This window comes from Heloderma suspectum, chromosome 10 (assembly GCF_057233095.1).
Source record: "Heloderma suspectum isolate Gila_16-S chromosome 10, 16-S_ref, whole genome shotgun sequence".
Taxonomy (NCBI): Eukaryota; Metazoa; Chordata; class Lepidosauria; order Squamata; family Helodermatidae; genus Heloderma; species Heloderma suspectum.
Window position 1 is genome coordinate 11,945,803 of NC_139467.1, and position 27,657 is coordinate 11,973,459.

General features: G+C 49.5%; 2 protein-coding genes across 14 annotated transcripts in view; one reads left to right on the plus strand and one right to left on the minus strand.

The window, feature by feature from the left end:
• Positions 1 to 20,163, plus strand: part of CADM4 (cell adhesion molecule 4) — a 142,341-nt gene extending 122,178 nt beyond the window's left edge. For 11 of the 12 annotated variants that reach the window (XM_084815144.1, XM_084815140.1, XM_084815145.1 and 8 more), the window contains 2 exons: positions 388 to 516; positions 2,492 to 4,891. In XM_084815144.1, the coding sequence (XP_084671270.1) occupies positions 388 to 516; positions 2,492 to 2,601 (239 nt within the window). In that variant the 3' untranslated portion in view covers positions 2,602 to 4,891. Of the gene's footprint in view, positions 1 to 387; positions 517 to 2,491; positions 14,954 to 16,453 lie in introns of those variants that run through there. The other variant, XR_014785057.1, reaches the window with a different exon arrangement.
• On the minus strand, positions 13,182 to 27,237 carry LOC146337700 (cell surface glycoprotein MUC18-like). 2 transcript variants are annotated; one of them, XM_084815152.1, is made up of 8 exons: positions 26,806 to 27,237; positions 25,053 to 25,180; positions 21,809 to 22,010; positions 20,021 to 20,163; positions 18,554 to 18,719; positions 16,695 to 16,833; positions 16,119 to 16,223; positions 13,182 to 14,351 (listed from the first exon to the last, which is right to left on the minus strand). In XM_084815152.1, exons 1-7 carry the CDS (start codon positions 26,876 to 26,878, stop codon positions 16,133 to 16,135), a joined length of 942 nt encoding a protein of 313 aa, XP_084671278.1. In that variant the 5' UTR covers positions 26,879 to 27,237; the 3' UTR covers positions 13,182 to 14,351; positions 16,119 to 16,132. The 2 variants fall into 2 exon arrangements, with proteins under 2 accessions (XP_084671278.1, XP_084671277.1); XM_084815151.1 differs by having other exon boundaries at positions 16,119 to 16,286.
• Positions 27,238 to 27,657: the final 420 nt, after the last annotated feature.

Below are 27,657 nucleotides of genomic sequence, written 5' to 3' on the forward strand. Positions count from 1 at the left end.
AGCCACACCCTTCCCTCGAGGTACAGATTGGGGGTCTTAAATTGAGCCTTAATCTGGGTAGAGCACATGTTTTGCATGCAGAAGGTCCCAGTTTCAATCCCTGGGATCTCCAGGTAGGGCTAGGAACAAATTCTGCCTGAAATCCTGGAGAGCCGCTGCCAGTTAGTGTTGATAGCACTAGGCTAGATGGACCAAGGTCTGACTCATTATAAGGCAGCTTCCTCTGTTCTTATGTGGTGTCTGTTAACCAAGGCGCTTGATTTTTCCCTGCCAGGAGGACAGCCAGAAACAGGATAGGCTGAGCCCCTTCCCCCATACTAAGGAGTGCAGCTCATGGAGGGAACCCTCTTCTCACACACACCTTAAATCTTTTCTTGTCTCCCGCAGACCCTGGGGCTATTGTGGAGGCCCAGACTTCGGTGCCCTATGCCATTGTTGGGGGCATCCTGGCACTCCTTGTTTTCCTGGTCATCTGTGTGCTTATAGTCATGGTGTGGTGCTCCATCCGGCAGAAAGGTCAGTAACGGGACCTGGGAATGGCAGGGTGTGGGGCAGGAGAGAGGAACGCAAGGCGGCTGACAGGGAGGCACTGGTTATAAATGGGAATGCTGGATCTCTACGTGGCTATGTTCCCTCACCGCTTCACAGCACAGAATTCCTCTGAAGTTTGGCTTTCCTATTCTCATGTTTGTACATGTGTGTTTTTAAACAGCATATTTCTAGCCTTCAGGATTAAAACGATAAAAGGTAGGAGACTGGGAGGGTTTGGGGGTGAAGCTTCCTGCGACCAGGCAAATACTCGGTCACTTCAGGCCAGCTTCTCCCACCATCTCCCCCAATTCTCCCCTTAGAACATGGGAGGAAGAATGTCACCCCTCCCTGTTAACCACTCACTGCCAGGTGCTGGTTTTGGGGGAAGGGGCTCTTGAGCAAGACCCCCTTGGTGAACCCTCCTCCTCCTCCCCCTCGCTGCCTACTCGCTTTCTTTTTTCTTCTGATCCTGATCTTCACCACCACCCATAAGAAGAAAGAGAAGCAGGCATCTTCTCTTTCACCTCGTCATGTCACTGGTTGGAGAGGGCAGGTTAATGACCAATGGCCACGAGGAGCAGGAACAGGAGCAGCAGTGCTGGGGCTTCTAGAAGGTGGCAGTGGGCCCCTGCCAAGGCTTGGGCTTCAGCAGGTGCCCGATCATACCGAGCCCTGGCGCCAGCTATGCAACTATAGGCCTTCGTGGCACTGAGTCCACATGAGATGCGTTCGTGAATAAATGCTGGTGCAGGTTCAACTGCACCAACTCTGCAAGCTATTCATGTGCATTCGAAGCCACTGCAGTCCTCTTTAGAGGCGCATATGGAAGATGGCTTAATGGGGAGTTCTGCTTTTAGCCACCCTGCAATGCTTACAGTCTGACTGCTTAAAGGCTGGATTCCTTTCCCACCCTTGCGCTTTACAGTCGACAAAGTAGAGATTCTGATCCCTGTTCCAGAGGGGCAGCAGTACTTACTTTTGCTGCAGTGAAACAACAACAATAGTTCTTGTAGTGCCTTAAAGCTGAACAGATTTATATAGTGGCGCACACTTTTAGAGGCTAGAGATGCCGTTGCATCTGATGGCGTCATGAATGCTCTTGACAATGAAACCATATGCCATGAGAAAGAGGGAGAGAGAGAGATCTGTTAGTCTCTTTTTGTAATCCCTATTCCTGATTGTGGCCTGGGGAGCGTTAATAATTCTCAGTTTGTTACCATGGAGCACAAGAGGATGATTTTGCATCCTCATATGTGGCATATGACAACATTCAGGAACCCAGAGTTGGTGGATTAAATGTACCGGGGAAAGGCCTGTCAAATTTTATTTGGGAGGGTGAAGAGAGGGATACAGAGTTCAGTTGTTTCTCCTTCCATGCTCCCCACCCTCCCATCATTGAGACCATTCCTCTGGCAAAGCAAGGGTGGGGCCAAGTCTGCTTTTACTTGCATGCACGTGCACAGCATTCCAGGAGGGAGTGGGGAAGTAAGAAGGTTTTGTTCCTGAAGAGTAGCACATTTCACCTTCAGAATGAAGGACAGGAGAAGGTCAAAGCATGTCTTGTTGGACACCCTTTGGGTCGGGGCTAACCTGCTTCTGTTGATTCCAGTGTGTGGGGTGAGGGTCAGGTTCCCCTGCCCCCCCCCCCCAGTTGCCTTGTAGATTGCAGGCCATTTAACTTTGTCTCATCCAGTGCAGTGGAAGCCATCAAGAACCAAGCCAGCCTCTATCTGCCCTGCCCTGAGTTTTGTTTCTTGGTCACACTAGAATGTGACAGAATATTGGGGTCTGGCTTTTAGAGAGAGAAAGATTGCACCAGAGTGGGATCCATCTCTGGTTGTGTGAACAGGACAAATTAATCTGTCGATTGGCATGTCTTTGGAAGAATTGGGGAAGGGATTCTTCTGGGGCTGTCTGCACCTACTTCACATTTATGCTGCCCTCCATTTTCTTTTTACAGGATCCTACCTGACGCATGAGGCCAGCGGCCTGGATGAGCACGGAGAAGCCCGCGAGGCCTTTCTCAATGGTGGCGATGGCCATAAACGCAAGGAGGAATTCTTCATCTAAGCCTGGGGAAGGAGGGAGGGAGGGAGGGAGGGAGGGAGGGGAAGGGAAAGGGAAAGGGGAGTGGGAAGGGGGTTCGGGGACAGAATGTTGAGGGAAGCGGCTGAAGAGGGGGAGCGCTGGATGGAGGAGAGGTTTATAGAAAAGCTGCCGCTGTAGCTGGGAGGGGGGAGGGGTTGGATTACAAAAAAAGAAAAAAATGAACAAAAAATGCTTAAAAACACACGAAATCCATTGTGTATAAAACAACACGTGGCCGCCACTTTTTCGGTTTTATTTTTGAAACCGAAGACTAGCCCTGCCCCAGCCATGAAGCTCCACCTCCTGCCATTGGCTGTCCCCCTCCCCCTTTCCATGCCCTCTGCACCAGAGTTATACCCTGTTAATTCTGGGGTGTGTGTGTGTGTGCGTGCGTGCACACGCACATGGCTCTGCTTCGGTGAAACAGAGCATGGGAGACAGCCGTACCCCTTTTCCCTTTGGGGAGAGGCAGAGCTATGTGGGAGGGCTGTGTCTCTTTGTAAATAGCTTGGAAGTGGCCCTATGGGAGGTAGGGAGATAGAAGACACATGGGGAACCAGGGCTGCCAAGATTGCGGAGGGGCAGTAAATGTGTGGTGTGGGGAATGACATCGCAAAAAGGGCCCAGCCCTTGGGAGCAACTGTGGCTCGTTAGCTCTGATTTTTTCAGATATTAGCACTGAGTCTCAAAATATCTGGGGATGGAGATGGGGCTAACATATTTTGCTCTGGGGCACCTGGACCTTCTCTGCAGCCCTGGAGGGGTGGGGAACTTCTCTACCCTGAGTTCTGGGAAGATGACTGGGTGGGGATGGGGAGCCGGTGTGCAAGTTAGGACCCCTCAGGTCTGTTTTCAGCCATTAAGGAGGGAACCAGCTGGGGCTAAGTAAGTGTCCAGAGCGCCAGGGTGGCCGGAGTGTGAGGCTGGGAGTCTCCGAGAGGTCTTGATGTCTCTTCAGGTCGTCCAGCATGGTATCTCTCTTGGCCGCATGCTTTCCCCCTGTAAGGCCGGGCCGCTCAAGCCGTGTTGGGCCTTAAGAAGCAGGTTGGATTCTTTTTATTTTTTTTTCCTTCAAAGCCATGATAGTTAGGGGAGGGAGAGGGAGGGGAGGGAAGAGGAAATGTGTGTGGGTCTCTGTCTGTCTCTGTTGTCCTTGTTACGTGACGTGCTCAGCCAGGGGCAGGGGGTGGGAACACAGAGCCCATCGGAGCATCGAATCCCCAACCCATGCGTGCCACTTCACCTGGCCCAAAGCCCAGCTTCTGCTGAGGGTGGAGGATGTGTGGATTTTTTTTTTAATGCATCCATTTAAATACATGGCAATGCAGATTGACCAGGGACAGCTTCAACTCCTCCTCCTTGCCTGTTGTGCAGGTGGTGTCGTTACATGATCCCATCCCGTCCCCGGACCCTAATAAAAGCACCCTGGTGTAGCTCACCAACCCCTAGACCTCCCCCCTCTGCACTCGATCTCCCTTAGATGCAGCTGGGGGTGGCAGTTCCCCAGAGAGCAGAACGAGAGGCTCAGCAATAGGCACCCCTCACTCAGCACCCATTTTTTATCCTCTTTCAATGATCTTCACCTCCCTAGATGCAGCTATCTTTACAGTATCCATAAAAGGAGCCACTGTTACAAACGGCTACTCTGCCCCAGAGGCACTTGCATCATGCTGCTGGGGATAGAATGCCTGGGGTGGCTGCCATTGGGGGATCCCTGTGGAAACAGCTTCCTCCAGAGGCACCTGCTACCCCCAACCCTGGTGTGCAGCCCCGCTATTATGCTTTTGCCACAAAAGGGGTTGTTGGAAGCTGTCTCTCTTCCCTGGCCCCCACTTCTGGCGACTGCTGGTTCCTTCCAACCTTGCTGACTTTTCTCACTTGTGCCAGTAGATGCCCACTCCTCCCCCCCCCATCCCCATGTCCTTCTCCCCTGAATTCTCCCACCCCTTTCCCTCTGTCTTTCGTCTGGGAAAAACAACAACAACAACAAAACAAAACAGAAGAAGAAACTGACGTGTGATTCTGTGTCCGTCTCTGGCTCATGGTTTTTATTTTATATTGTTTGTGTCTTGGAAGGGGAGATTAAAAAAAAAAGAATGGAAAATATAATAATTAATATATAACTGGGGGTCGGGAGTGTGTGGGGGGCTTGTTCCTCTGCAGCCCAAGACTGTTTCCCCTGTGCCCAAAAGTTAATATATATGTAAATATCTATGTCTGCCTTTTAACCACCTTTGATACTTCAATAAATCCCCCTGATTAATTCTTTTAACACCAGTGGTTGTGGGATCCTTTTTCATTAGTGTTTGTCAGGATGTGGAAGCAATGTCAGCTCCAGGACATTGCGGGGGTAGGGTGGGTTGGAAGCTCTCTCCCACCTCCCCACCCCCGGTTCAAGAGATGAAACACACAAACTGAGACTTCTCATGATTTGCCTCCAGCCTCTGCAGGTGCCCAATTTAGACTTAGAATAATAGCCCTGTTGGTTGATTATGTGCCAGCCTTGGAGCCACAGCAACTGCACAACCTCAGTGTCCTCTGGAGTGAGTCCTTTGCCAAAAGAACAGGGCATCTGGCTGTTTTTCTCACATGGGGGAGCAGATGGAATTGATGGGGCTTAAAACACATAGACGTAATACGGAGCCCTTTGCATCAAGTAATATAAAGCAAATGCAACGTTTCTTCCCTGACAATAACCTTACGAGGTAAACAGTGGCAAAAGCGGGCAACAGACATATGAACCAGGCAGGGATGGACTACCAGAAAAACCCTGTGGAGTTCACATCCATCACTCAGCACAGAGTTTCACACTTACATTATGAGAGTTCCTTCAAAACACTGAATCTGCTGGAGGTATGTCACCACTGTTCCCATTTTACAGATGGGGGAATTGAGGTTGAGAGAGAGTGACTTGCCCAGGACGGTGCAAGTGTCCATGCCAGAGGTGGGGTTTGAACTCTTGTGTCCTAGATCCTGTTCTGTCTTTGGAAAGCTGCACATTTGGATCCCAGCCTTCCTCTGAGGAGCTCAGGGAAGCATGCTTTCTCCTCCATTTTATTCTCACAGTAAACCTTAGAAAAAGAGAGTGGCTCCAGGCCACCCAATGAGCTTCATTAAATAGGAATTTGAACCTAGTCCCCATCCAAGTGCATTGTGCACACCTAGCTTTTCCTGCATCACCTAAAGCTCCGTTAGCTCTTCCAGGCCTGCCTCTCTGCTACAGCTCTTACCTGCCACCCTTGCTCCAGACACACTCGCCTCTTGCAGGCATCACTGTCTGTCTTCAGGTTCCCCCTGCTCCACTCCCGGTCTTCTGCAGTGCTTGTTTTCAGTCAGGGACCCTTAACAAATGCACGAAGCCCCTGTTTTGGCTGTAGACACAGTATTCCAGCGCCTTTACATTGTTCCTGCTTTCCTTCCATTTCTCTCCTTCACTCTCATTTTTATTACTCCGCCGGGTCTCTCTACACGTCCCCCATCTGTCATTCTGTACAAAGCTCTCTTCTCGTGGAAAACATTTCGATGGGGAGCTACCGGTAAAAATATTTTAAAACAATTGCAGGGGTAGGGTGGGGGGATTTAATGTTCAACAAAATGGCATAAATTCTAAGTTTGCAGCTCTTTTTACTTGCGCTGTCAAAGTAGCTAGAGCAATGATCCCAGTAAAAGCAACAGGACCAACACCTCTAGTGCTGTACCAGGGTCTATGATCACTGACATATAAATTTGGTTTCCCCAGTCAGAACCAGGCCAAGAAGCCCATCTAGCCATTTTGGATTACAGCTATTTTGAGGTCTCCATTCTAGATACCTGTGGACCCACTTAGCTCATAGCCTATGACCTGCATCGCACCCATGATTTAGGGTGAAGACAAACATGCATTCTGGTGTAGTGAAAGCTTGCTGCATTATGGGGCATTTCTTTTGAGAGCAAAGGTGGGTCCTGGAGGCCATCCACATGGCACCGCTTTCAACCTTCACTCTGTTGTAACTGCGCAGCATTGTAGCTGTGAATTAGCTTCTGCTGTGGTAGACGTGTGATTTACTGCAGACTTCTCCAATGGGAAAATCTGCTGTGCCATTGAAGTTGTGTCACATGGCCATTGTCACATAGGCTGTGTCACATAGCCATTGAAGTGAAGCAAACTGTGGCAGTCACGCTGCCCTTTTAAAAAACATGATATTTAAATGCACAGCTGCGCAGGCACGTGAAGGTGGGGGTGCGACACTTTGGGTTTTAGTGGCTGTTTTGTATTTTAGGGGTTCTTTTGTGTCAGTCCATTCCTCGCTAGGTAAAATGTGGGTGTTCTGCTCCTTCATTACCATGCCAACTGTTTGGCAGTCCTCCACCCTGAGACTCTCACGATGGTTCGTACACACCAAGGCGTGTGCCCATGGGAAGTACGTGCCTATCCATCATTCCAAAATGGTGGCTGGAGCGAAGTTAGTCCTCGCCCTTCTGCTCCCCCAACACCCCCCAGCCCTTGGCCACTAACTCCAAAGTAGCCACTGCGAAGATACGAAGCTGCAAAGGTGTGCAAAAGTATGGTTGAAGAAATGAGCACGCTTCCCCATGCCTCTGTAACTGCGCATCCACAGAGGAACAGGGAGGAGTGAAGGGGCGTCACAGAGTGACACAAGCACTAGGCACGCCTACCACACACCCACCACAAAATGCAAAGTCAGTTTGGGGAAGGGACAGACAGCTCACAACCGCGGGAAACCCGCAGCAAACCAAAAACATCGCAGCAAAACGCGTCTTTGGAAATCCACATGTTCCGGGTGAAAACCACAGGCTGCAAAGTGGTGACTGCATCACGTGTCCTGAAGGACCTTGAATCGCAGCAGCCCTGCAGTAAATGGCTTGTGTAGATGGGGCCCAAGTCACCAGATTGGAGAGAGCTCTTGGCCAAAAGCTTAGCTGATGCATCCCTGGCAACCTCAGTGGATCCCCTTGTAGGCATATGGGGTGGCAACAACATTCTGATGTGGACACTGTTATATTTTCCCACAATACCCTGATGGAGTGTTGTTGTTGTTGTTCAGTGGTTAAGTTGTGTCCGACTCTTCGTGACCCCATGGACCATAGCACGCCAGGCCTTCCTGTCCTCCGCTCTCTCCCGGAGTGTGCTCAAGTTCATATTCATTGCATCGGTGATGCTATCTAGCCATCTCATCCTCTGCCGTCCCCTTCTCCTTTTGCCTTCAATCTTTCCCAGCATCAGGGTCTCTTCCAGTGAGTTTTCTCTTCGCATTAGGTGGCCAAAATATTGGAGCTTCAGCTTCAGTATCTGTCCTTCCAATGAGCAGTCAGGGTTGATTTCCTTTAGGATTGACTGATTGGACCTCCTTGCAGTCCAGGGGACTTGCAAGAGTCTTCTCCAGCACCACAGTTCGAACGCATCCATTCTTCGGCGCTCAGCCTTCCTTATAGTCCAGCTCTCACAGCCATATGTTGCTACTGGGAAAACCATAGCTTTGATTAGACGGACCTTTGTCGGCAAGGTGATGTCTCTGCTTCTTACTATGCTGTCTAGGTTTGCCATAGTTTTCCTCCCAAGGAGCAAGCGTCTTTTAATTTCATGGCTACAGTCACCGTCTGCAGTGATCTTGGAGCCCAAGTAAAAAAAATCTGCCACAGCTTCCATTTCTTCCCCTTCTATATTCCAGGAAGTGATGGGGCCAGATTACTCTGGGGCATTATGGGAGATTAAAATGGCAGCACCCAGTGGTGGGAGACCACCATTTGAATGCATCAGAGTGATGCTATGGCAGCACCAAGCTGCCTGGTGCTCATTGGGATGGCAAGGGGGGGAAACTGTTTTGAAGTGGGGAGAGGTGGGACAGGCATCAGCAGCTGTGGATCCCGCTGGGACGCTGGGATACCAGCAGCTGCCCAAGGATGTTCCATGTTCACAGTGTGCCAGGAAGTCACTTCCACCTCACATAGGCTAAGGGTGATGACAGGCGTAGATTCTAAATGCCAGCATGGTTTGAACACAGCTAAACTCTGCCCTGAAAACAGAAGCCTTGGAATGTAGCAAACGTGTGTCCAAACCTCTTTCATCCAAATTTCTGTTCATGCCTTCTTCCTTTAGCCTGTCTTTTCCGCTCAGGGCCATATCAACGAGCCCTTAAGTAAAAGGCAGCAAAGTCCTGTAGGAATCAAATTGCCCCTAACGAGTCTCAATACTCATTAACAGCCGAGTATCTTCCAGCTTGGGCTTCATTCAGGGCCTGTTAGGATCAGCAACTTTCTTCTGCCCCCAACCCCCGTTGAAGTGTTAACAGAACAGTGAGTTTCAATGCTGAGCAGACATAAAATGAGGGAAACTGAAAGGGAAGTACGAGAGGGGAGAAGGGATTGCTTTCCGAAGAAAATTACTCCTCTGTCTAGTTCCCAGCTCTGTTTAGGGTTGTAATGTTCCTCTACCTGCCCTGCTGAAGACTTCCAGCCCCTACTGGCTGATATTCCCTGTTTTATCTATCCCACCTCCCCATGACCATGTATATTTTACTCAACAATGGGCCCTTCAAACCCCTGACTTAGTGCTCCTAACTCATCCCAGAGTGCAGGACATGGAATAATGGGCTCAAGTTACAGGAAGCCAGATTCCGGCTGAACATCAGGAAAAACTTCCTATTAGAGCAATACAATGGAACCAATTACCTAGGGAGGTGGTGGGCTCTCCCTCACTGGAGGCATTCGAGACGAGACTGCACAGCCATCTGTCTGGGATGCTTTGACTTGGATTCCTGCATTGAGCAGGGGGCTGGACTTGATGGTCTTGTAGGCCCCTTCCAACCCTACTATTCTATGATTCCTCAAAGCCATGGCTGAGTCCTGAGCTGGCTTTGCTCCCCCCTCCCCTTCCCCAAGCCATAGCCTCTGTGGCTTGTTATCCCACCCCCCTCTCTTCTGAGGGGGTAGGGCCTCCCTTGAGGAACCGCAGGCCACATGAGATGGCCTGGTGGGCCAAATTTGGCCCGTGGGGTGGAGGTTCCCCACCCCTGCCCCACTAGATCACATTCTCCCAGTCTTGACTGACCTGATAAGACAATTCTAGATGGTAGCCTACACAGTTTTGGTACTGTTATAGTTGTGACATTTTCCAGTAGTCCTTATCTCACAGTTTGAGCAAAACTGAACCCCTCTTCCACACACATCCCGCATTCAACAGTCTAAAAAGCCCCTCTGACCTATGGCCCTTTAATAGCTGTCTGTCTACACGTGTTTCCCAGTTCCATGGTCCCATGTTGCTCTCCTGCCCCTGCTGAATCAAGTCAGTGGGCCCATCTGTCCCTGAATCCTGAATGTTATGGCAACTGCCAGAAGAAAGATGGATAGTGTCTGCTCACTGGGGCAGCAAGCTCATCTGGGAATCAAACTGTTTCTAACGAGTCTCATTTTGCTCATTAAAAGGTGAGTATCTTCCCCGGCCTTGTGGTCCTGGGCTTCATTGGGTGCCTAATCCAATCAGTCTGCAAACACTGTCGGGGCATTAACAAAACAGCAAGTTAAACGCTGAACAGACATAAAATGGATCCTGAGGGTGGATGAGTGGAGGAAGAAAGGGTTTGTTTTCTATGAAGAAAGGTGTTGGGGCTTATGCCTGTCAAGAAACCATTTCCATCTGATTTGGAAGCTGCTTTATCAACTTGTGTGATGTTGTGGGGACCACTATGGCAGATCAAGGGTGGAACATGCGTTTCTCTTTATTACCATGTACCAGGCCCGAGTTGAAATGAGGCTTCAAGTGAAGTCCCCCACAGCTAGGGTTGCATGGGGCATGGCGGAATATATGGCATGCACCGTGTGGGAGCCCTTTCCCTCAGAGACACCAGGAGGCCTTCGCTATGGATCTGGACAGCTGCAGGGGAGGAGATGCTTGGAAAAACACAAAAGAGTAGCCAAGTGATTGAGACCTTTCCAACCTTCCCTCCCGTTTTGAGAATGTGTCTCTTGAGCAATCCTAGAGTTAGAGCTGCAATTAGCTTTGGTGCTTTCATTGATGTTTTATACAAAGGACACCATGGGACTCTTGGCAGAGCAACACAGGCAAAAGGAAGATCCCTGCCCCAAGGAATCAGCCAATTGAATTTAGACATCAGCGCAAGGGAGACATGGATAAATGGGGATAAGTGCAGTTCCCTGTACCTCTGGCATTGTATGGGCCGGGGATGAGGACTGAAGATAAAGCCAAAGGCTTCATGGAAGAGGCAGGGTTTGAGCTGGCCTTTGAAGCGAGCATTGGCATAATGGGCAGCAAGGAAGAAATGGCAGAGCCATTTGAGGGAGGAGACCGGGTAGTAAGAGTTGAAGGAGGAGCAAAGGTCACAGGTGAAGATATATTAGGTTCGGACACCATCGATTTTCTCCCCTCAATTTTTTTTGGGTGGGGGGAGCTCTGTCTGACACATTAAAACACATAAATCCATGTAATAAGGCTGCGCCCTTCTCCTCCTTAAAACGAAATCAGAGTGGCAGATTCAAGCAGAGTCCTCTGTCTGTTTGCATTATGTGCAAAGGTGGCTGGGAGAGTTGTTTTCCACAGAGGGAGGGCCCACTGTAAGGTTTGAAAGTCCCTGCTGGACCAGCTCCCGGCAGAGAGAGTAGTTTTCCTTTCTGGTTCATTAGGCAAAGTGCGGAGTGTCTCGACGACAGGACAGGAGAGATGTCGAAAAGAGACAACTGGCAGGTCCCTTAGTCCTGAACCTCACCTACATCCACCCTTTCCCGCTCTGTTGCCACTTCTCAAGGTGAATCCAATCACATCAAACCCCCCAAACAACCCTATTTATTCCCTGGTGGGGAGACTGCTGAGGGCAGTGCCACATGGTAGAGATGGGTGGCAAATTGTACAGGACCACAGTACGTGAAGGCAATGGTGTGGTGTGTGGCTGAAGTTGAATGTAGCTTCATTGGTGGTGGTGGGGGGTAAATCCTGGCAGAGATCAGACGTGGCTTACCCAGTATTGCAAATGTAATTTGTCATCTGGCCTGGGTACGATTAATCATCTTCAGTTTCTACTAGCCACTCTAGTTTCAATATTTGGGAAGGGGCAGCCCCTTCCCCCCACCTGTGTTCCAAGTCACATGAAATTATTCTTCAGGAGCATGTATCTCTCTGGTTATGATGATATAACCACATCCTCTTAAAATGCATTGCAGTTTTGCAATCCAATCTTGAATACATCCAAGAGAAAATTCCTCGCTGTCAGTCTCTGCTTCCACCCTGCTGAAATCTGTACCCCCCCCACCCCGAAAGTTTAAATTGTGCCCTTTGGGGGGGGGAAGGAACTGCGCTGTGCTGATTTTTTTTTTAAAAAAAGCATGCAGATGCAGCAAAGAAAAAATCTTTGCCAGTTGAGTTTCTGCTTTTCATGTAGCTGTCAAAAGCACAGGAGCCCTACTGGAGGGAAGAAAATATCTGGCAACATTAGCCACAGAGATCAACTCCCTTCCACTTGGTGCTGCAACTACAGTGCTCTCTTGTCCCCTCGGCAACATGCTGCTTTAAATTGCAGCCTAGATCTGTCTCAGCACAAAGTCTGCCGCTTAGCAGAAACTCTTCTTTTGCAGTCATAAGATACTGAATTTCATGGCAGCCATCAAATTTCAGCAGCTCATAAGGCTGCACGGCTCGTATTACACCCCACATTAACTTTTATGGATCTTTTCACAAACAGTTCCCCACTGGGGAAGGAGGATACCCACTGTCATTATAGGCTCCCCTAAAATTTTAGGTCATTTTTAGAGTGCAACATAGGAGAATCAAACTCTCCCAAAAAATTCTGGCAGGGGAGGCAGTCACATTTAATGCCTCAGGATTCTGTGTGTGACTTGGAGGGCAAGAGGTGAGTGAGGCAGCATTTAGGATACTTCAGAAGAGTTGACAAACTTTGTCCCTTATGGTAAAGCTTTGCAAAGCAGAGCCAGATTACAGGTCTTTAAACACCTGCATGACAGGCAGAAAATCAATAGATGAAGCTTTACCTTCCTTGTACTTCAATGCTGGGGGAGGCCGCACCTGCTGAATTTCTTCCCATCATGCTAAAGGTACGTGAATGCTCTGCCACTGTTGCTGATGTACAGGTCTCTTTGGCCAAAGATAACTATCTGGGGCATCATTTTATCTCTAAAAGTTACTTTGACTACAAAGACAGAGGCCAAACCCAAATCAGACCACAAGCTAAGTAATTTGTACCAGGAGAAGGGCAGCAGCAGGCACCCACTGCAGGTCAGCATCTAACACTCCAACCCTGTGCCATCCTGTGCATTCTCTGCTCTTATCTGGGATGATGTAGGACCACTGGTTTTGCATGATGCAGAGGCACTGTCTCTGACATATACATAGACAGAAGGGAGGATGTGTTTTTTATTAGGGCTTAATATCCAGCAGAGGCCTTTTATGGCTCTGGTTTCTGTAGAAGTGGGGAGTGCTGCTCGGTGCCTGTCGTTGGCTTGGGTTGGTTTATATCCCCCTTGGGTACCATGGAGAACGCTGGTGATAAAAGAAAAAAAAAAACCCTGATGCTGCATGCTCCAAACAGCCACCGATGCAAGATTTTGTGATTTTTTATTTTGATGAAAGGAAGTGCCGGATGGGGGGACATTTACACTGCACACTGCAGAGACAGGAATGATATACACTTGCTCCTCCTTACACCACTGCCACCCTAGGTGCTGGTATGCAAATAATAGCAAAGCACAACTGAAATTCAAGACATATTGCTGCTTCTTGGCCTTAGAGCTAGCAAAAGGGCTCAGTTTTGGTGCAGGGCTGCAACAGAGGCCAGGTCCTTGAAGGCCTAAAAGAGGACTCACGAAAATCAAAATGGGTTATATTTTCAAATAGAGCCCAGGCCCCAAAGGAGGAGAGCTACCCCAGACCCTTTCCCACTATCCACAGGAACAAATGGCTATGGATTATTTAGCCCTGGTTATAGGTTTGTGGCTTAATCAGAAATTCAGGCCCTGCTGCAGAGGGCTACCATTCAGGGCCAGTCCAAGAGTTACAGGAGGAAAGCCCCCCCCACCGCCCTCCGTCCAGCAGTCCATTAATTCCCCACACACACTTTTTTTGTTTGCCTTTCAATTGCTTCTTGAGGACTTTAGAAGGGGGTTAGCTCTCCCTTTAATAAAAGGGATTATGCCTTTCCTAGATGGAAACTTTTGAAGAATATTATCCTCGTTGGTATGCCAGTAATGCATCAGGCAGTAATGACATGGAGAAAAAAGGGAACAGGTTATACTGTGAAGGGGACAGAGTCATTTTTTAAAAATCCTGCAAAGCACACCCTTGTGTGGTGGCTGCCTGACTTACTCTACTGTAAGTAAAAAAATACTTTAAAAGGTAGTATCAATTTGAATAGGAAGGGGCTAACTCTCTTCAGGACAGACAGGGGTTAAAGAGCAGCCCTTGAGCAGAAGACAATCTCTCACCCTCATACAGGCAAGCAGAATTCCAGGCAAACAGCAATGAACCCAGAAAAGGGGAGGGGGGATTCCTATATACACAACAACATCACTGCGTCCCTCACACTTTTGGTCCCAATAGCTCCACCTCCCCACTTCTTAAAACAAAAACAAGAAGACAATTAATACCTCAAACATATACACACAAAAACAGTCACTGTACATCGATGAAATCCTCCCCACCATCCCATAGTCAAAAGAAGCTGGATCTTGAAAGTGACGAAAAGAAATAAAAACACAGAATCCATTTCAACCTGGGAAAAAAGAAAAAAGGTTAATAAGCCAGTAGAGGAAGCTGTAAAATCTTAGTACAATTGGGCCCATACTTCTTGGGCCATCCTCAGCAGCAGCATCCCCCAGCTTGGTTCTCCAAATGTTGTTGGACTACACGTTCTAGCATCCCTGACCATTGGCCATGCTGGCTGAGGATGATGGTAGTTGTAATCCAACAATATCAGGGGACCCAAGGTTGGGGACTACTGATCTAAAGGGTCTGAGTCCTGATGCGATTTGAGTGGCACCCCCAGTTTCCAACTGAATGCAGCCATACCAAGCAACTAAGGCATTTCCCCGCAGAGATAAAAGGGTAGAACAGCTCCCTTTATCTGAATCACGGTCTTGACGCCCACAGGGTAGCTTCTGAACAGAAACAGGATGCAAGGGCTATATATTTAGACCCTCCCCAGCCTGCCATTTCTACGGTGCCATCCATAATTTATTGAGTGGTTAAAGTTTCTGATGCTCATTATTTTTTCTGAATTTGCTTCTTAGGCTGCTGCATCCAGGCAGCTACTTTTAATGCTGCAGCACAGGAGTGGGGAACCTTTATTCTGTGGAGGGCCACATTCCCTTGGAGGTAATCTGTTTGGGCTGGCTAAAGGCAGGGCCAGAGCCTCTCCCCCCGCCCCCGCCTTCTCCCTCCCTCTTTCCCATCCAGTGAAATTAGACTGAGAGCCACATGTGGACCTAGTTGTGCCCCGTTCCCCTAGCCCACCCCTTTCATGATTTCTCAGCTTTTGTGCTGTTTTTCCCCCTATTCTAAGGCTTAGAGCTTCAACACATGAGACTAAAATCCTGCACTCTTATTGGGACTTCTGCTTCTGTATTCTGTGCGGGATTAAGACTGCCTTTACACAGGCAGACACGTGCTTTGAACTGGGGAATTCCTTTCTTGGCAAGTTCTGTATGTTTCATTTTACAGCCACTATATGGTGCTTTGGTTATAGCAGAACTGCTAATTAGCAGTCCTGGGGCTCCTTTGAAGATTGGAGGGGTTTTAACCCTTTCTTTTTTGCCCTTACCCCAATGGAAATCCTCCAAAAGCCACTATCAATTCAATGGTTGATTCAATTCAATTCAATTCAATTCAATTGAAGTGAGTGAGTGAGTGAGTGAGTGAGTGTGTGTGTTGGGGTGGGGTGGGGTGGGGTGGGGTGGGGTGGGGGTGGCAGAGATGGGAACAATCTGTACCTGTCCTTTTCTTCTTTAGCTTTGAGGGGGTGAAAAATGGCTTTGAGGGCTTTGAAAAATGGCTTTGAGGGGTGCGAAAAGGTGTGCAATTTATATCAGGGAAAAGTCACAAGAGGAAAGACCTAAACTTCCCCGATCTTCAAAACAGTCCCATGGGACTGCAAACTGACATAACAAAAAGCAATACCCACGGGGAAATTATAATCATCCATAGGGGAACTGTCCCATTAAGGTTTGACCCCGAGAAAGACAGAACTGGTCTTTATGTTGCCTGAAATCTGTGCATATGTTAAGCCTGATCTGACCAGATTGGTGGGGGGAGCATTTATACCATCATTACATACTGAAGTTATCACAGATTGCTCTTGACATATAGGAAGATTCCTGCAAAGATGCTCAGGAAACCCAGATGTGCCAATTTCTATATTCTCTATGGAATGCTAAAGTGAGGAACCCCCAGCAATGAACAAACCTCCCCCCTAGGATTTCAGAAACAAGGAAGACAACAGACAGGAAAGAGAAGATGTTTCAGCCTATGTAGTTCTACCAACCTGTGTGCTGTTTATTACATCACCAGGGGGTGTGTATCCCCTACGACAGAAGGCACAGACTCCAAGCTGCCTTTGTAGATAGGGGTGCGCTGGCCAGAGTCTTGCCTGGAGAAAGGCAAACAACAGCATTCCAGCTTAGTTTCTCCATCACTTGATAAAATGTATGAACTGAAAAATATTGAGATTAAGCAGGCATGGGGGCGATGCGGGGGCCATATTGCACAGAGCGACGTGAAGGGAAATGAATTAGTACTTCATGCTTGTTCACACATCAAGTGGTGAGCATGTGTGAACTGAGCTCCATTAAACTAATTGTGCTTAATTGTCCAAGGAAGGCCGTGAATAAAGAACGCCTATGGATTGGAACTGGCATCTGTGCAACCTGGAGTGGAGACTCTTCACAACCTTTTTTTAAAATTTTAGGTAAAGTAACCTGCACAGACTACAGTTTTGAATTGTGGGGTTGAGAAGAGACCCAGCAGGCCATTAAGCTCAGTTCTGCTGCCCGGGAGCAGAATGCCCACAGAAGTAGAATCCCCCCCCCCCGGCAGCAATACAGTTCCACAAGGCACTCACTGGGCTGCTTTCTTCTTGGCAGCAGCTGCCCGACGGCGGGGGATGAGGACGGCAAAGACCATGATTAGGAGCAGCAGCAGCAGCGCAGGCAGTGCCACAGCCAGGGCCAGCATTGGGGTGCTGAGCGACATCAAAGACTCTGGAGAAAGCAAGTCAGACACAGATGACGTGCCAGCACCTCATCTGGGGCAAGGCTCAACACAGCCACACTCAGTTCTTCCCTCCAGCAAGACACAGACATCCCCACGCACCTGGCCCAGCCACAGAGGAAACGTCCCTGTGTACCCTATTTATACAAAGCGATGCCTCTATTCAAAGGGCCCCTTAGTTGCAACGAGCAGCCCTTAACGTCTGTTTTTCCCAGGGTCACGGCCTGCCTCAACTCCTTCTGGAAAGCACACACTCAGGGCTGTGTGGGGCTACTGAGGGAAATGCCAGAGTTTGATTATGACTGTAAGATGCTTTTTAAATAAAGAAACACGAGAAAAGCCAGATGAGCTCGATGAAATCCGGAACAACTTGACTTCTGAGGCTGGCTTTGATGCTAGGTGATGCCTATGTTAGCTGATGCACAGAGATAAGATTTGTCTCAATACACAGAGATAAGATTTGTCTCACTGTATATTTGCAAATGATTGGTGTAGTTTTTTAAAAACGCCCAAAGACACTGCAGGTCTTTGAGAGCTCCAAAGGCTTCCCTGAACATCTCACGGCACTGGGGATGGACTGCAGACAGGGGTGCTGCGGGGAAAATCTGCACACGGGCTGAGTGAAGCAGACAATTTTCTTCCAGAAAAATAATTACACAAGAAATGCCTTGTAGCAGGGGTGGGGAACCTGTGGTCCTCTAGGCGTTGTTGGACTCCCGACTCCCATCTCCCCCAGCCAGCATGGGCAATGACCAAGGATGATGCGTGTTGTAGTTCAACATCCTCAACCCCTGCCATGCAGGGTCATTTGGAAGGTCACAGTTCCCAATGCCTGCTATGTAGGATCAGACCAGACGGTCTGCCTTGTCCAGCATAGCAGTGGGTTGGATTCAGATTTAGTCATACTTAAGAGCAGACCCTTTGAAATCAATTGGACGTAAGACAGTCCTGATTAACTTACGTCCCACTGATTTCAATGGGTCTACTCTTGTATGACTAAGGCTGGATCCAACCCACTTTTCCAACAGCAGCTACACAGATGATTCTTCTGGACATTCACAAGCAGGGCATGAAAGGTGTGGCCTTCTGTTGTTTGTCCCTGGTATCCGGTGTTCTGAGGCATACTTCCTGAGTACATGGAAACTCTACCTATGGTGACCAACTGCTCTTCATGGATCTGTAATCATGCATACTTTTGTGCAAGACTGAAATCCTTTGCATACTTACTGGGACAGTAAGTGCCACTTAACATAGTAGGACTTCTATGTAAACATGCACAGGATGGGGCTGCAATATAGTACTTTGTGTATCAGTGGTAAAGGAAGAAATAGATTCCAGGGGTTAAGACCTAAAGAGGCCACTGCTGTTGGGAGGCGCTCAGCTGCTCATATTCAGAAAGGAGGCATGCATCTAATGGCCTGCACAGGCTTTCCGGTGCCCAGACTTTGCCCTCCAGACAGAGTGCTTCCATTCAGACAGCTCCTAGCTTCACCAATCAAAAGGCATTGTGCCGCTATTTTGTTTTTTCCCTCCTTAATGGTTTTCTTGTGGAAAGAAAAAAGATGGAAGGGGAGGGTTACAAATGAAAGACGATGTCCTCTGGACCCCCAGTAATATTTACCGTTTGAGGCAGGGCATTTGCACAATAAAAGGCTCGTCTGGAAGCAACCTCACACAGGGCTTGGGTGGCTGCTGGCAAAGGGTTCTTACCGAATGAAAATGCACGCTCACTCCGCTCCACAAACAGGCGGATGGACTTGCTGTCGGCCAGCTGGGGCAAGGTGGGATGCTGAGCCTGGCAAATATAGGTCCCTGCTTGCTCCTGGTTCACCTTGGCAAGATTTAACAAACTGGATGCCACAATCCAGTCATCCCCCTGTTGTGGGAGCAAAGATATTTTAACATTCCAAGCAGTGGAATCGAGCCTTAGCTTGAGCCAGGCCACAAGCCCTGAACCTGTTTCAAATGTTAGGGCTTAGGGGCCAAACTAGCTGTGACAGCAGCGATCCACACAAAGCAGTAAGCACCGAAAACTTAGTTACGCAATGCATTTAAAATTATTTCACTTGTTTTAACATGTAAATTAATGCCTGGAGCAATCATTCCAGTGCACTTGTAATCATTGACCAAAGCCAGGAGTACTTTTACTTCTGAGGGAACCCTGAGGAAGTCAAATACTGCCTGCGCATTTTCCCTTTCTTCTTCCTTAATCAAAAGTTCAGAAACCTGGTTTTAAAAATAATAATAACTGAGCATTCAGGGAAGGGGAGTTAGGATATCCCTGAGCAGCTCGGTGGGTCCCAGACAGTCCTCCTTGTGGCTACAACCTTGGATGGGGGACACAATGGGATAGAATAGCAGTGGGTTTGTCCTGAAAAGAAGGTGCTGGAAAGCCACATCTTCTAATCTGGATATCTTCCTCCTAAGCTGTATGGAGTTAACAGCCCCACCCCACCCCTGCAGTGTATCCTCCAGCCCCCTCAACACAAAATGTCTGCTATAAGCCTACTCTCACCCTCAATATCACACCACATGGAGAAAAGTGTTGGCTGTACACATTTTGGCACCAGAGGTAAAAACGGAGGGCGGAACAGTGTGTTACGAGGTAAACACAGCCTTCCCAGCTCTGTATTTACCTCACAATGCTAATACAGGGACCGGGGGTGGCAAGATGCCTGCATGAGTGGATTAATGACGGGAAAGGGTGCTTAACACATCCCCAGCAGCCCTTTTTAGCTTGGAAATCCCGCCCCCCATCATTTTAATCTCATTTTCCTCTCAGGCTCTGAGATTATATACAAGTAAGCCAAGCTCAGGTGAAAATGGCTTTGGGGGTGGGGGGTAGACCAGGAAGAAAGGAACACGGTTTCTTCAACAAATGTTGCCTCAGCAGCAACTGATCGGGAAAACGAACATTGAAGTGGGGACGAGGAGAGAGCAGGTTTCAGGAAATATCCCCCATACATAAGAATGACTTTTGTTCTGAAGAAATGGACAGACATTTGGCATAGCCCTAACTGGTGCAGATGCGGAAGGCCCCTTCCTTCCCCGTGGGGCAAAGTCTCATTTTCTATGGTGTAAGAGTGATCTGTTCCTCCACTGAACTCCAGCACAGAGGATCAGGGTCTCACAGATACCCCCCCCCCGGCCCCCACTCCTTCCCTCTAAAAATCTCACCTCTCGGGTCCATTCATAGAGTGGGGTCTGCGAGGCATCTGCTGTGCAGTAAAGTTTCACGTCCTCGCCTTCAAGCACTGTGAGAGAATCCCCTACTGTCCCGCACCAGGTGTTTGCACGACTGAGGAAGATGCTACGGAGATCTGGGGCAGGAGAGAGAAAAATGGATTTGTGCCATTCTCAGAGTTTTGTCACAGATGAGAGTCTACTGCTGGCTAGTAAACAAAAGGGAGATCTACCACATTACGAACATATACAGGCTTCATACAAGTTTAAATGCAATGGCTCCTGCTGCCCCCCCCCCCCCCGCATCCTGGGAACTGTAGTTTAGTGAGGGTGCTGAGAATACAGCCCCACAGAACTATAGTTCTCAAAATTCACTGGGAAGAGGGAACAACAATGACACCAGTTTAAGTATGCTTCCAGACCAGCCTTTTATCCTGCAACCGCCCTGCCTCATTTACAGCTTTACAGGGGGGTCCAGATTATGTCATCTTCCATTTGTAACCACATCCTCCCCCCGCCCCCCAATGTTCTCCCACTGCTGCTTCTGTCATTTTTCTTTCCATAAAAAAGTATGTTCAGAAGGATAGAATAGGTGCATAATGTGTTTTGACTGGTAGTGTTAGTAGCCTCATCTGGAACCACCCCAAAACTGTTGTGGAGATATACTCCTGCTTTAAACATTTTAATTGTAAGGAAAACTGTCCTTCCCAATTCCTGAGAGAGCTGTGATGCCCCACCCAGAAGACCCCCAAAGGGCTGATCTTCAGTATGACCTCAATCATGTGGAGAGTGGTGATGTGTGAAGGGAAATACAGAATACTGCTAATGAGCTGCTACAGGAACATAAGCGCAGCCCTGCTGGATCAGACAAAGGTCTATCTAGTCCACCATTTTGTTCACACAAGGGCCAACCACATGCCTGTGGGAAGCCCACAAACCAACATGAACACAATAGCATATTGCCTCTGATATTGAAGGTAATATGTAGCCATCATGACCAGATGAATTTATCTACCCCCCTTTTCAAGCTGTCCAAGTTGGCGGCCATCACTACATCTTGTGGTAGCGAATTCCAGAGTTCAACTATTCTCGGTGTGAACAAATACATGCTTTTATCTGTCCTGAGTCTCCCGCCGCTCAGTTTCATTGGATGACCCCAGGTTTTTGTATGATGAGAGGACAGAAACAACTCCTTATCCACTTTCTGTACACATTGAATAATTTTATACACCTCTGTCCCGTCCCCCTTACTTGCCTTTGTTCTAAGTGAAAGAGCCCCAAACATTGTAACCTTTTTTCACAGGGGATTTGCTCCGGTCTCTTGATCATTTGGCTGCTCCTTCTGCATCTTTACTGGTTCTACAATATACTTTCTGAGGTTCAATGACCAGAACTTTCACAGTACTCCAAGTGATCCGCACCACAGATTTGTATAAGGGCATTATGATATGGACAGTTTTGTTTTCTTCCTTTCCTAATGATCCCCTACATAGAATCTGCCTTTCTAACAGCAGCTGTACACTCAGTTGACAGTTTCAGCTATCCCGTTACATCACTACTCCTTAGTAAGTAAATGTACTGTACACTCTCTTTGTATTAGCCCTTCGATTCCCTATTTTGTTATTCTATACCTTTTTAACCTACATGCTCCCCTACAGATCCACAGATAGGTTTGTCCTACATTGAGCTCTAGGTTCAAAGGCGGTGATATCACAAGCTCCTAGTCCTTATGTACCACTTCCCTGTTGTCACCTAGTGGCCAAAGGAAGAAACCCCACATACACTCCATTTGCAGGTTTAGGTCATTGGAGACAGAGGCGTTGCCGGTGGAATTGGAACTAGCACAGCGGTAGGATCCAGCATGCCAAGACTGTGCATCACTGATGGTCAACAGGAGGCGCCCGTCATCGTGTCTCACCGTAACATCATAAAACCAGCAGCGCAGTTCGCTAGTTTTGTCCAGAGAGATCCAGGTGTGGAGCCACTGCAGAGGGGAGAAAAAATACCTCACATTTTTCATTGCCTTTTCCACGGCAGTGCCTGATGTCTCCTATCTGCAAAACCAACTGGGAAGGAAGCACTGGTCCTCTTCAGAGCATAACATCCCTCACCCTGATAAAACCACAGTATCACAGACTTCAATGCACTTCAGTGCTGTTCATTCATATTAACGCACTTTGAGTGAAACCATGGCCATTACCAGGCAATACATTGGGACTGTAGAAGAAGGGCTGATGGCAATTCATCAGGGCTTGATAGAAGCTGCTGCATAGACACTGCCTTCAGGGAGGAGACAAAGGGAGCCAAAATAAGGTCCCTTTCAATGGAACAAGCGTTCCAGTATGCATCTGAGTACTGCAAAGCCCCCCCCCCCCCATACTTACCCTATGGTTCTATCTTCTTCAGCTCAGCATCCCTCCCTGGTAGCCGCTTGGAAGTGCTGATTCCCCCATAACTTACCAGGCTGGTTTGCACGACACAAGGGTGGTCAGTAAGCCCACAAGAGACCGTGGGTTCTGTGTGTTTTGTTAACCACCTCAGGTACCCACCCTCACCAGCTTCTGACATCACGACAACCCACACCTGGCGAGGGCCCTTATGGGGAATCTGCCAGTACGTGCAGGGGTGGTTAACAAGCCACCCTGTGGTCGCTGGTGGCTCCCATGTCAGTGGGGTGGCGAATCCACTCCAGGTTTCAGTCAGGTGAAGCACCTTGCATAGCTGTTGCAGAGTTCTGACTAAAACCTGGAGCACATTCACCATCCCACTGACATCGGAGCCACCAGCCTCCACTGAAGCCACCGTATCATATTAGCCACCCTCGTGTCTTGAGCACCAGGCCACTCTCTCTGCATGAGCCCACTGGATTATAAGGAACTGCCCTATTGCAAGATGGGCGGTCTTCCTGACTTTCCTCCTCCCGCCTCCTCACTCTTGTCAAGCAACTCAGGAGGCTGGCCCAAACTTGCCAGTCTAAAGCCTTGACAGGAAATATGGTATCATCCTGATAGATCAGCAGGTTACCTCTTGTGGCCCCTTTTGTTCTGGGAACCTCCACCTCTTTCTCCCTGGAAGCATGGCTTTTGTCACGCAGCCCAAGTTCAATTAAGAAGCCAGGAGTTGAAAGGAAGCCGTCTATCACTCCAGGAACCAAGCTACTGAATGGGTTCAGACAACCAGTGGAGGAAAACAAGCCACCTGTAACCCCTACAAGCCGTGGGCTGTGGGGTGGCTTGGAAGCCACCCCCACCATGCACCTCACTAGGTTCGGACGACATGGAAACCTACGGTGCAGTGAGGGTAATTAGGGAAATGGTGGGTGCACAAGCAGCATGCGCAGGGCAGGGAAAATAACCCACTGTGGCTTCTTTTCCCTGTTGATTGTTGAACTCGGCCGTTGTTTCTTTTGTTTACCCTCCTCTGGAACACACCCAACGTTGTTGTCTCCTTTGTGCTCGTAGCCTGAACTATGCAACTGCCATGGAATCTGGTCCCCCAGAGTGCGACTGCAGGACCGTCTGGGGCAGGCTTCCCCAATCTTGTGGATGTTTTGAACTACAATTCCCAGCATTCCCGACCATGCTATTGGAGTTGAAGTCCAACAACATCAGGGAGACACCAAGTTGGGGAAGGCTGCTCTGTGTTGACCTACAGTTCCCCCAGGGTTCACATGTCACGCTGCCTGTTCTGCACAATCCAGGCCTAGCATCATTCCCCCGCTGGCACCGAACCAAGGTTTCCCAGACCAGAGCTTTCCTCTTTACCTCCCTTGCTTCCTTCTATACCTAGACAGAGCTTCATACCCTGTGAAACCTCCACTGTGGCATTGAAGCAACATCCATCCCATCTCCGTGGTCCTGCCCAACAGCACTGGGAGCTCAGATAACTGCCTGGACACCCAAGGGACCTCCACAGTGGGTGCATCGCTGCAGTATCAGGGATGCCAGGTTGGAGGGCACCAGGTTTGGGAAGGCTGGTCTATCTCATCCAGCATTCTGTTCACATAGTGGCCAACCAGCTGCCTGTGGGAAACCCACAAGGAGGGCATGACAGCAATAGCACCCTTCTGTTCTCGTTCCCCAGCAACTGGTGTTCACAGGCTTACTGCCTCTGACACTGGAGGTAGCATATAGCCATCACAACTAGTAGCCATCGATAGACTTCTCCTCCAGGAATTTGTCCAGTTCCCTTTTAAAGCCATCCAAATTGATGGCCTTCACTGTATCTTGTAGCGATGGGCATCATCTATTCCCATCATATGGAATAGTCTGCCTGTTCCAGTGCCAGGCACCGGTCTACTAATCACTGCTTCTTTTCTGTAAATGTCAGTGTTAAAACAACACGTGTATACGTTTACCTGAAGCCTTGCTGGTGTTCAGCTACTCTCCCCTATCTGAGCACAGCATGCAATCTGGCGTGTGCCTCATGTTTCTGTGCCACTCAATGTGTCTCAAGAAACTCTCGCAAATAACAATTCCCAAAGTTCCTTGAGGGGAGCCAGAACAACTAAACCGATTTCATACCTATTTAAATTTGAAGTATGCTTGCTATCCATGCTGTCACATGACTCTCCCTTACCACATCCCTGCAACTTAGGTGTCAGTCTTTGAGCCAAAGAAAAGGTCATTTTCAAACCACGAGCTTACATCAGTTTAACAGCACTAGCTGCCATGGCTTTGCCCAAAGAATTCTGGGACTTGCAGTAATGGGAAGGTGAGAATGATCTGTTACTGATTCCTACTACAATTCCCAAGTCTACACTGCTCTGGGCTATAAACCACCTGTACATTTCTGCAAGATGTGTGCTGCCCCGTGCGCTGTCATCACTCACTACATGTTCAGCAATAGTAATACAGCGCCCCCTGTTGAGCAAACAACCCTTCTCACTCATCAGTGAGGTGGGGTAATGCTGCCTTCCCCAATCTAATGGTCAGGAATGCTGGGAATTGTAGTTCAAAACCTCTGGAGGACACCAGGTTGGGGAAGGCGGAAGTAAGGAACAGAAGGGATCCTTTTAATGCCTGACCTTGCTGTATTTCTGGAAGGTGAATCCACTTAAGTCCTCCCCTGCTTCGTCGGTCAGGCACTCCAGAGTCACGTTGCTGCCTTCAAGGATAGGACCGTCTGGCTCATTGAGGCGGATGATGGGGTACCCTGCAATTATGAAGACGGCGGGGCAAGAATGAAATACAGTCTACCATTCTCCGACACCCTGCACAGTCAGTCCCACAACCCTGGACTAGATCAGTCCTGGATCAGCCTTCTTCGTGCTTGTTGCTATTTCTTGATATCTTCCCCTTTTAGTGTGTTTCTTGTATAATTCTTCGATTTTAAACCACTTAGGGTGCAATCCTATGCATGTTTAGACAGAAAAAGTCCTACAAAAGTTGACTTTTCTCTGTCTAGACATCTATAGGGTTGCACCCTTGTTTTCTTTGTGTGTCCCATTCTCCAAACCTTCCCCAACTGGTGCCCTCCAGATATGTTGGACTACAATTCCCATGCTGGCTGGGGATTATGGAAGTTGTAATCTGACACAACTGGAGGGTGCCAGGTTGGGGCAGTTTGGTCCCAAACATAACCTGGGGCTTGATTTTAGCGATCACAGGGGCTCAGCCTCAGAACCTGTTGCAAACACTCCTGGCTCAACTCCAGCATACATGAAGCATATACAAAGTGCTTTCCATTATCTGAGTACCCACAGCCACCTCTCACATATCTGCATTGGGGTGAGCAGGCAAAGCATCCAGACATGCCTGAGCCCCAGAGATCTCTTTGAGTAACACCAATTAATACGTATAATAAAGAATACTTTGCATCTGCAGACACTGTAATCTTTAAATCAAGCCTGTAAGATTGCTGACTATTAGTATCTGCAAAATCTGCAGACGGGGGTGGGGGGAGGAGGCTTGGAGGGAGCGACTTGTCTAAGACCACCTAGTCAGGTCAGAAATGAGATTCAAGTGGGGACGTCCCTGAGTCACTGTGCAGTCTCCTACCCTCCATAAGCCACAACAGTGGCCAAACAAGGCGGTTTTCCTTTCATTAATTACAAACTCCATTTTAAGGCTTAATGATGGGGCGGACCAGCTCTTCCCTGTCCCACAAGATCTCCCAGCCTTGCAGGTTTCACCGACAGAAGCAGGACTAAGCTGCCGTGAGGCTGAAAAAGACAGCTGCCAACTGTTTATTCTGACCCTGCTCCTGTGCCTTTAACAAAACTGAAACAGAAAACCAGCAGGAGAAACTTTCCTCCACTATTTATCTCCATGTCCTGAAACGTTTTGTCCACCTGTAGCTGCCTGACTGCAGCTATAAAGAAATGCAGGAAGTGGCCTTGTGCTTATTCTAGCTGACCACTGTATATTGAGTCAACCTCCCCCAACCTGGTGCTCTCCAAATGTGTTGGACTACAATTTCCATGCTGGCTGGGCCTAATGGGAGTCGAAGGCCACAACATCTGGAGGACCCCGGTTCCGAAAGGCTGCTCTGAATGACGGCGGCGGCTTACACCCTAAGGTTTTAGGCAGACAGTTTCCCATCACTTGCTCCGGGGTGCCTCTACAACCAGAGACACCAGGGCACCGAATCTGGGCCCTTTTGCACCGAAAACGTGTGCTTCACCACGGCACTGCGGTCCTTCCAAGCAAAGGCGCAACAGCATGGCGAGTTTTAAGAGGTGGCCGCCCCAGCAGGGAAGTGGGCTCCCCGCAAGCGTCTCCCCCACGCCCACCTCCGACGACCCAACCTGTGCAACAACGTGTTCGGACCTGACTCACCTGCCTGGGAGAGGCGGGGGGTCACAGCCAGGCCCAGGGCCAGAAGCCAAAGGCCGGGTGGAAACTGCGCCATCGCGCTCCTGCGCGTCCGCCTGGCCACTAACAAGGCTTCCTTCCTCCTCCCTCGGCTTGCTTCGTCCTGCAAGGGCAGGGGCAGGGGCAGGGAACCCACAGAAGGAGAGTCCCGTCAGCGGCCTAGCGCGCCAGAGCTCCCCGAGCAGGGGCGCAGAGGGGGGCGGCTGGAGAAGCGCCGAGCCGGCCTGCCCCGCCGCGATCCCGCCCCGACGAGCCTCCCGCGGGTCCGCGCACAGCCTGCTCTTCCCGGGGAGCGCGGGCTCTGCCCCGTCGCGCGGGGTGCGGAAGTTAATAACAAACTAAACCGGAGAGGCCAGTTCAGGAACTCAATCAGCGGCTCCGACGACACGCGCGCGCGGGGGGCGGGGTCGCGGTGCCCAAGCTCAGACGCGGGGGCCGAGAGGAGGCGGCGCGGGGCAGCCGGGCGCAGCAGCCTGCCGGGAATCCCCGGGCGGCGGGCGTGGGGGCGCTGCTGCTCCTCCCCCGCCCGGGGCTCTGGGTGGCTGCTCCCACGGTTCTAGCCCGGCCCCGTCTACACGGGGATGGGAAGCGGGAGAAGGCGCGCCGCACGCGCGTTCCCGTCGAGGAGGGCGCACATGATCGCTCGAACGCCACGGCATGGCGGACCCAGTTGGGGCAGTTTTCTCTCCCGGACCTTGCACCCCGCAACTTTCCCAACCGCCCACGGGAGCCCAGGCAACGTCAGCCGGCGCTGGCCTCAAACCCTGGGGAGCCGTCCCGAGTACATCCCGCCTCCCCCGGGGCCTCGGATGACGC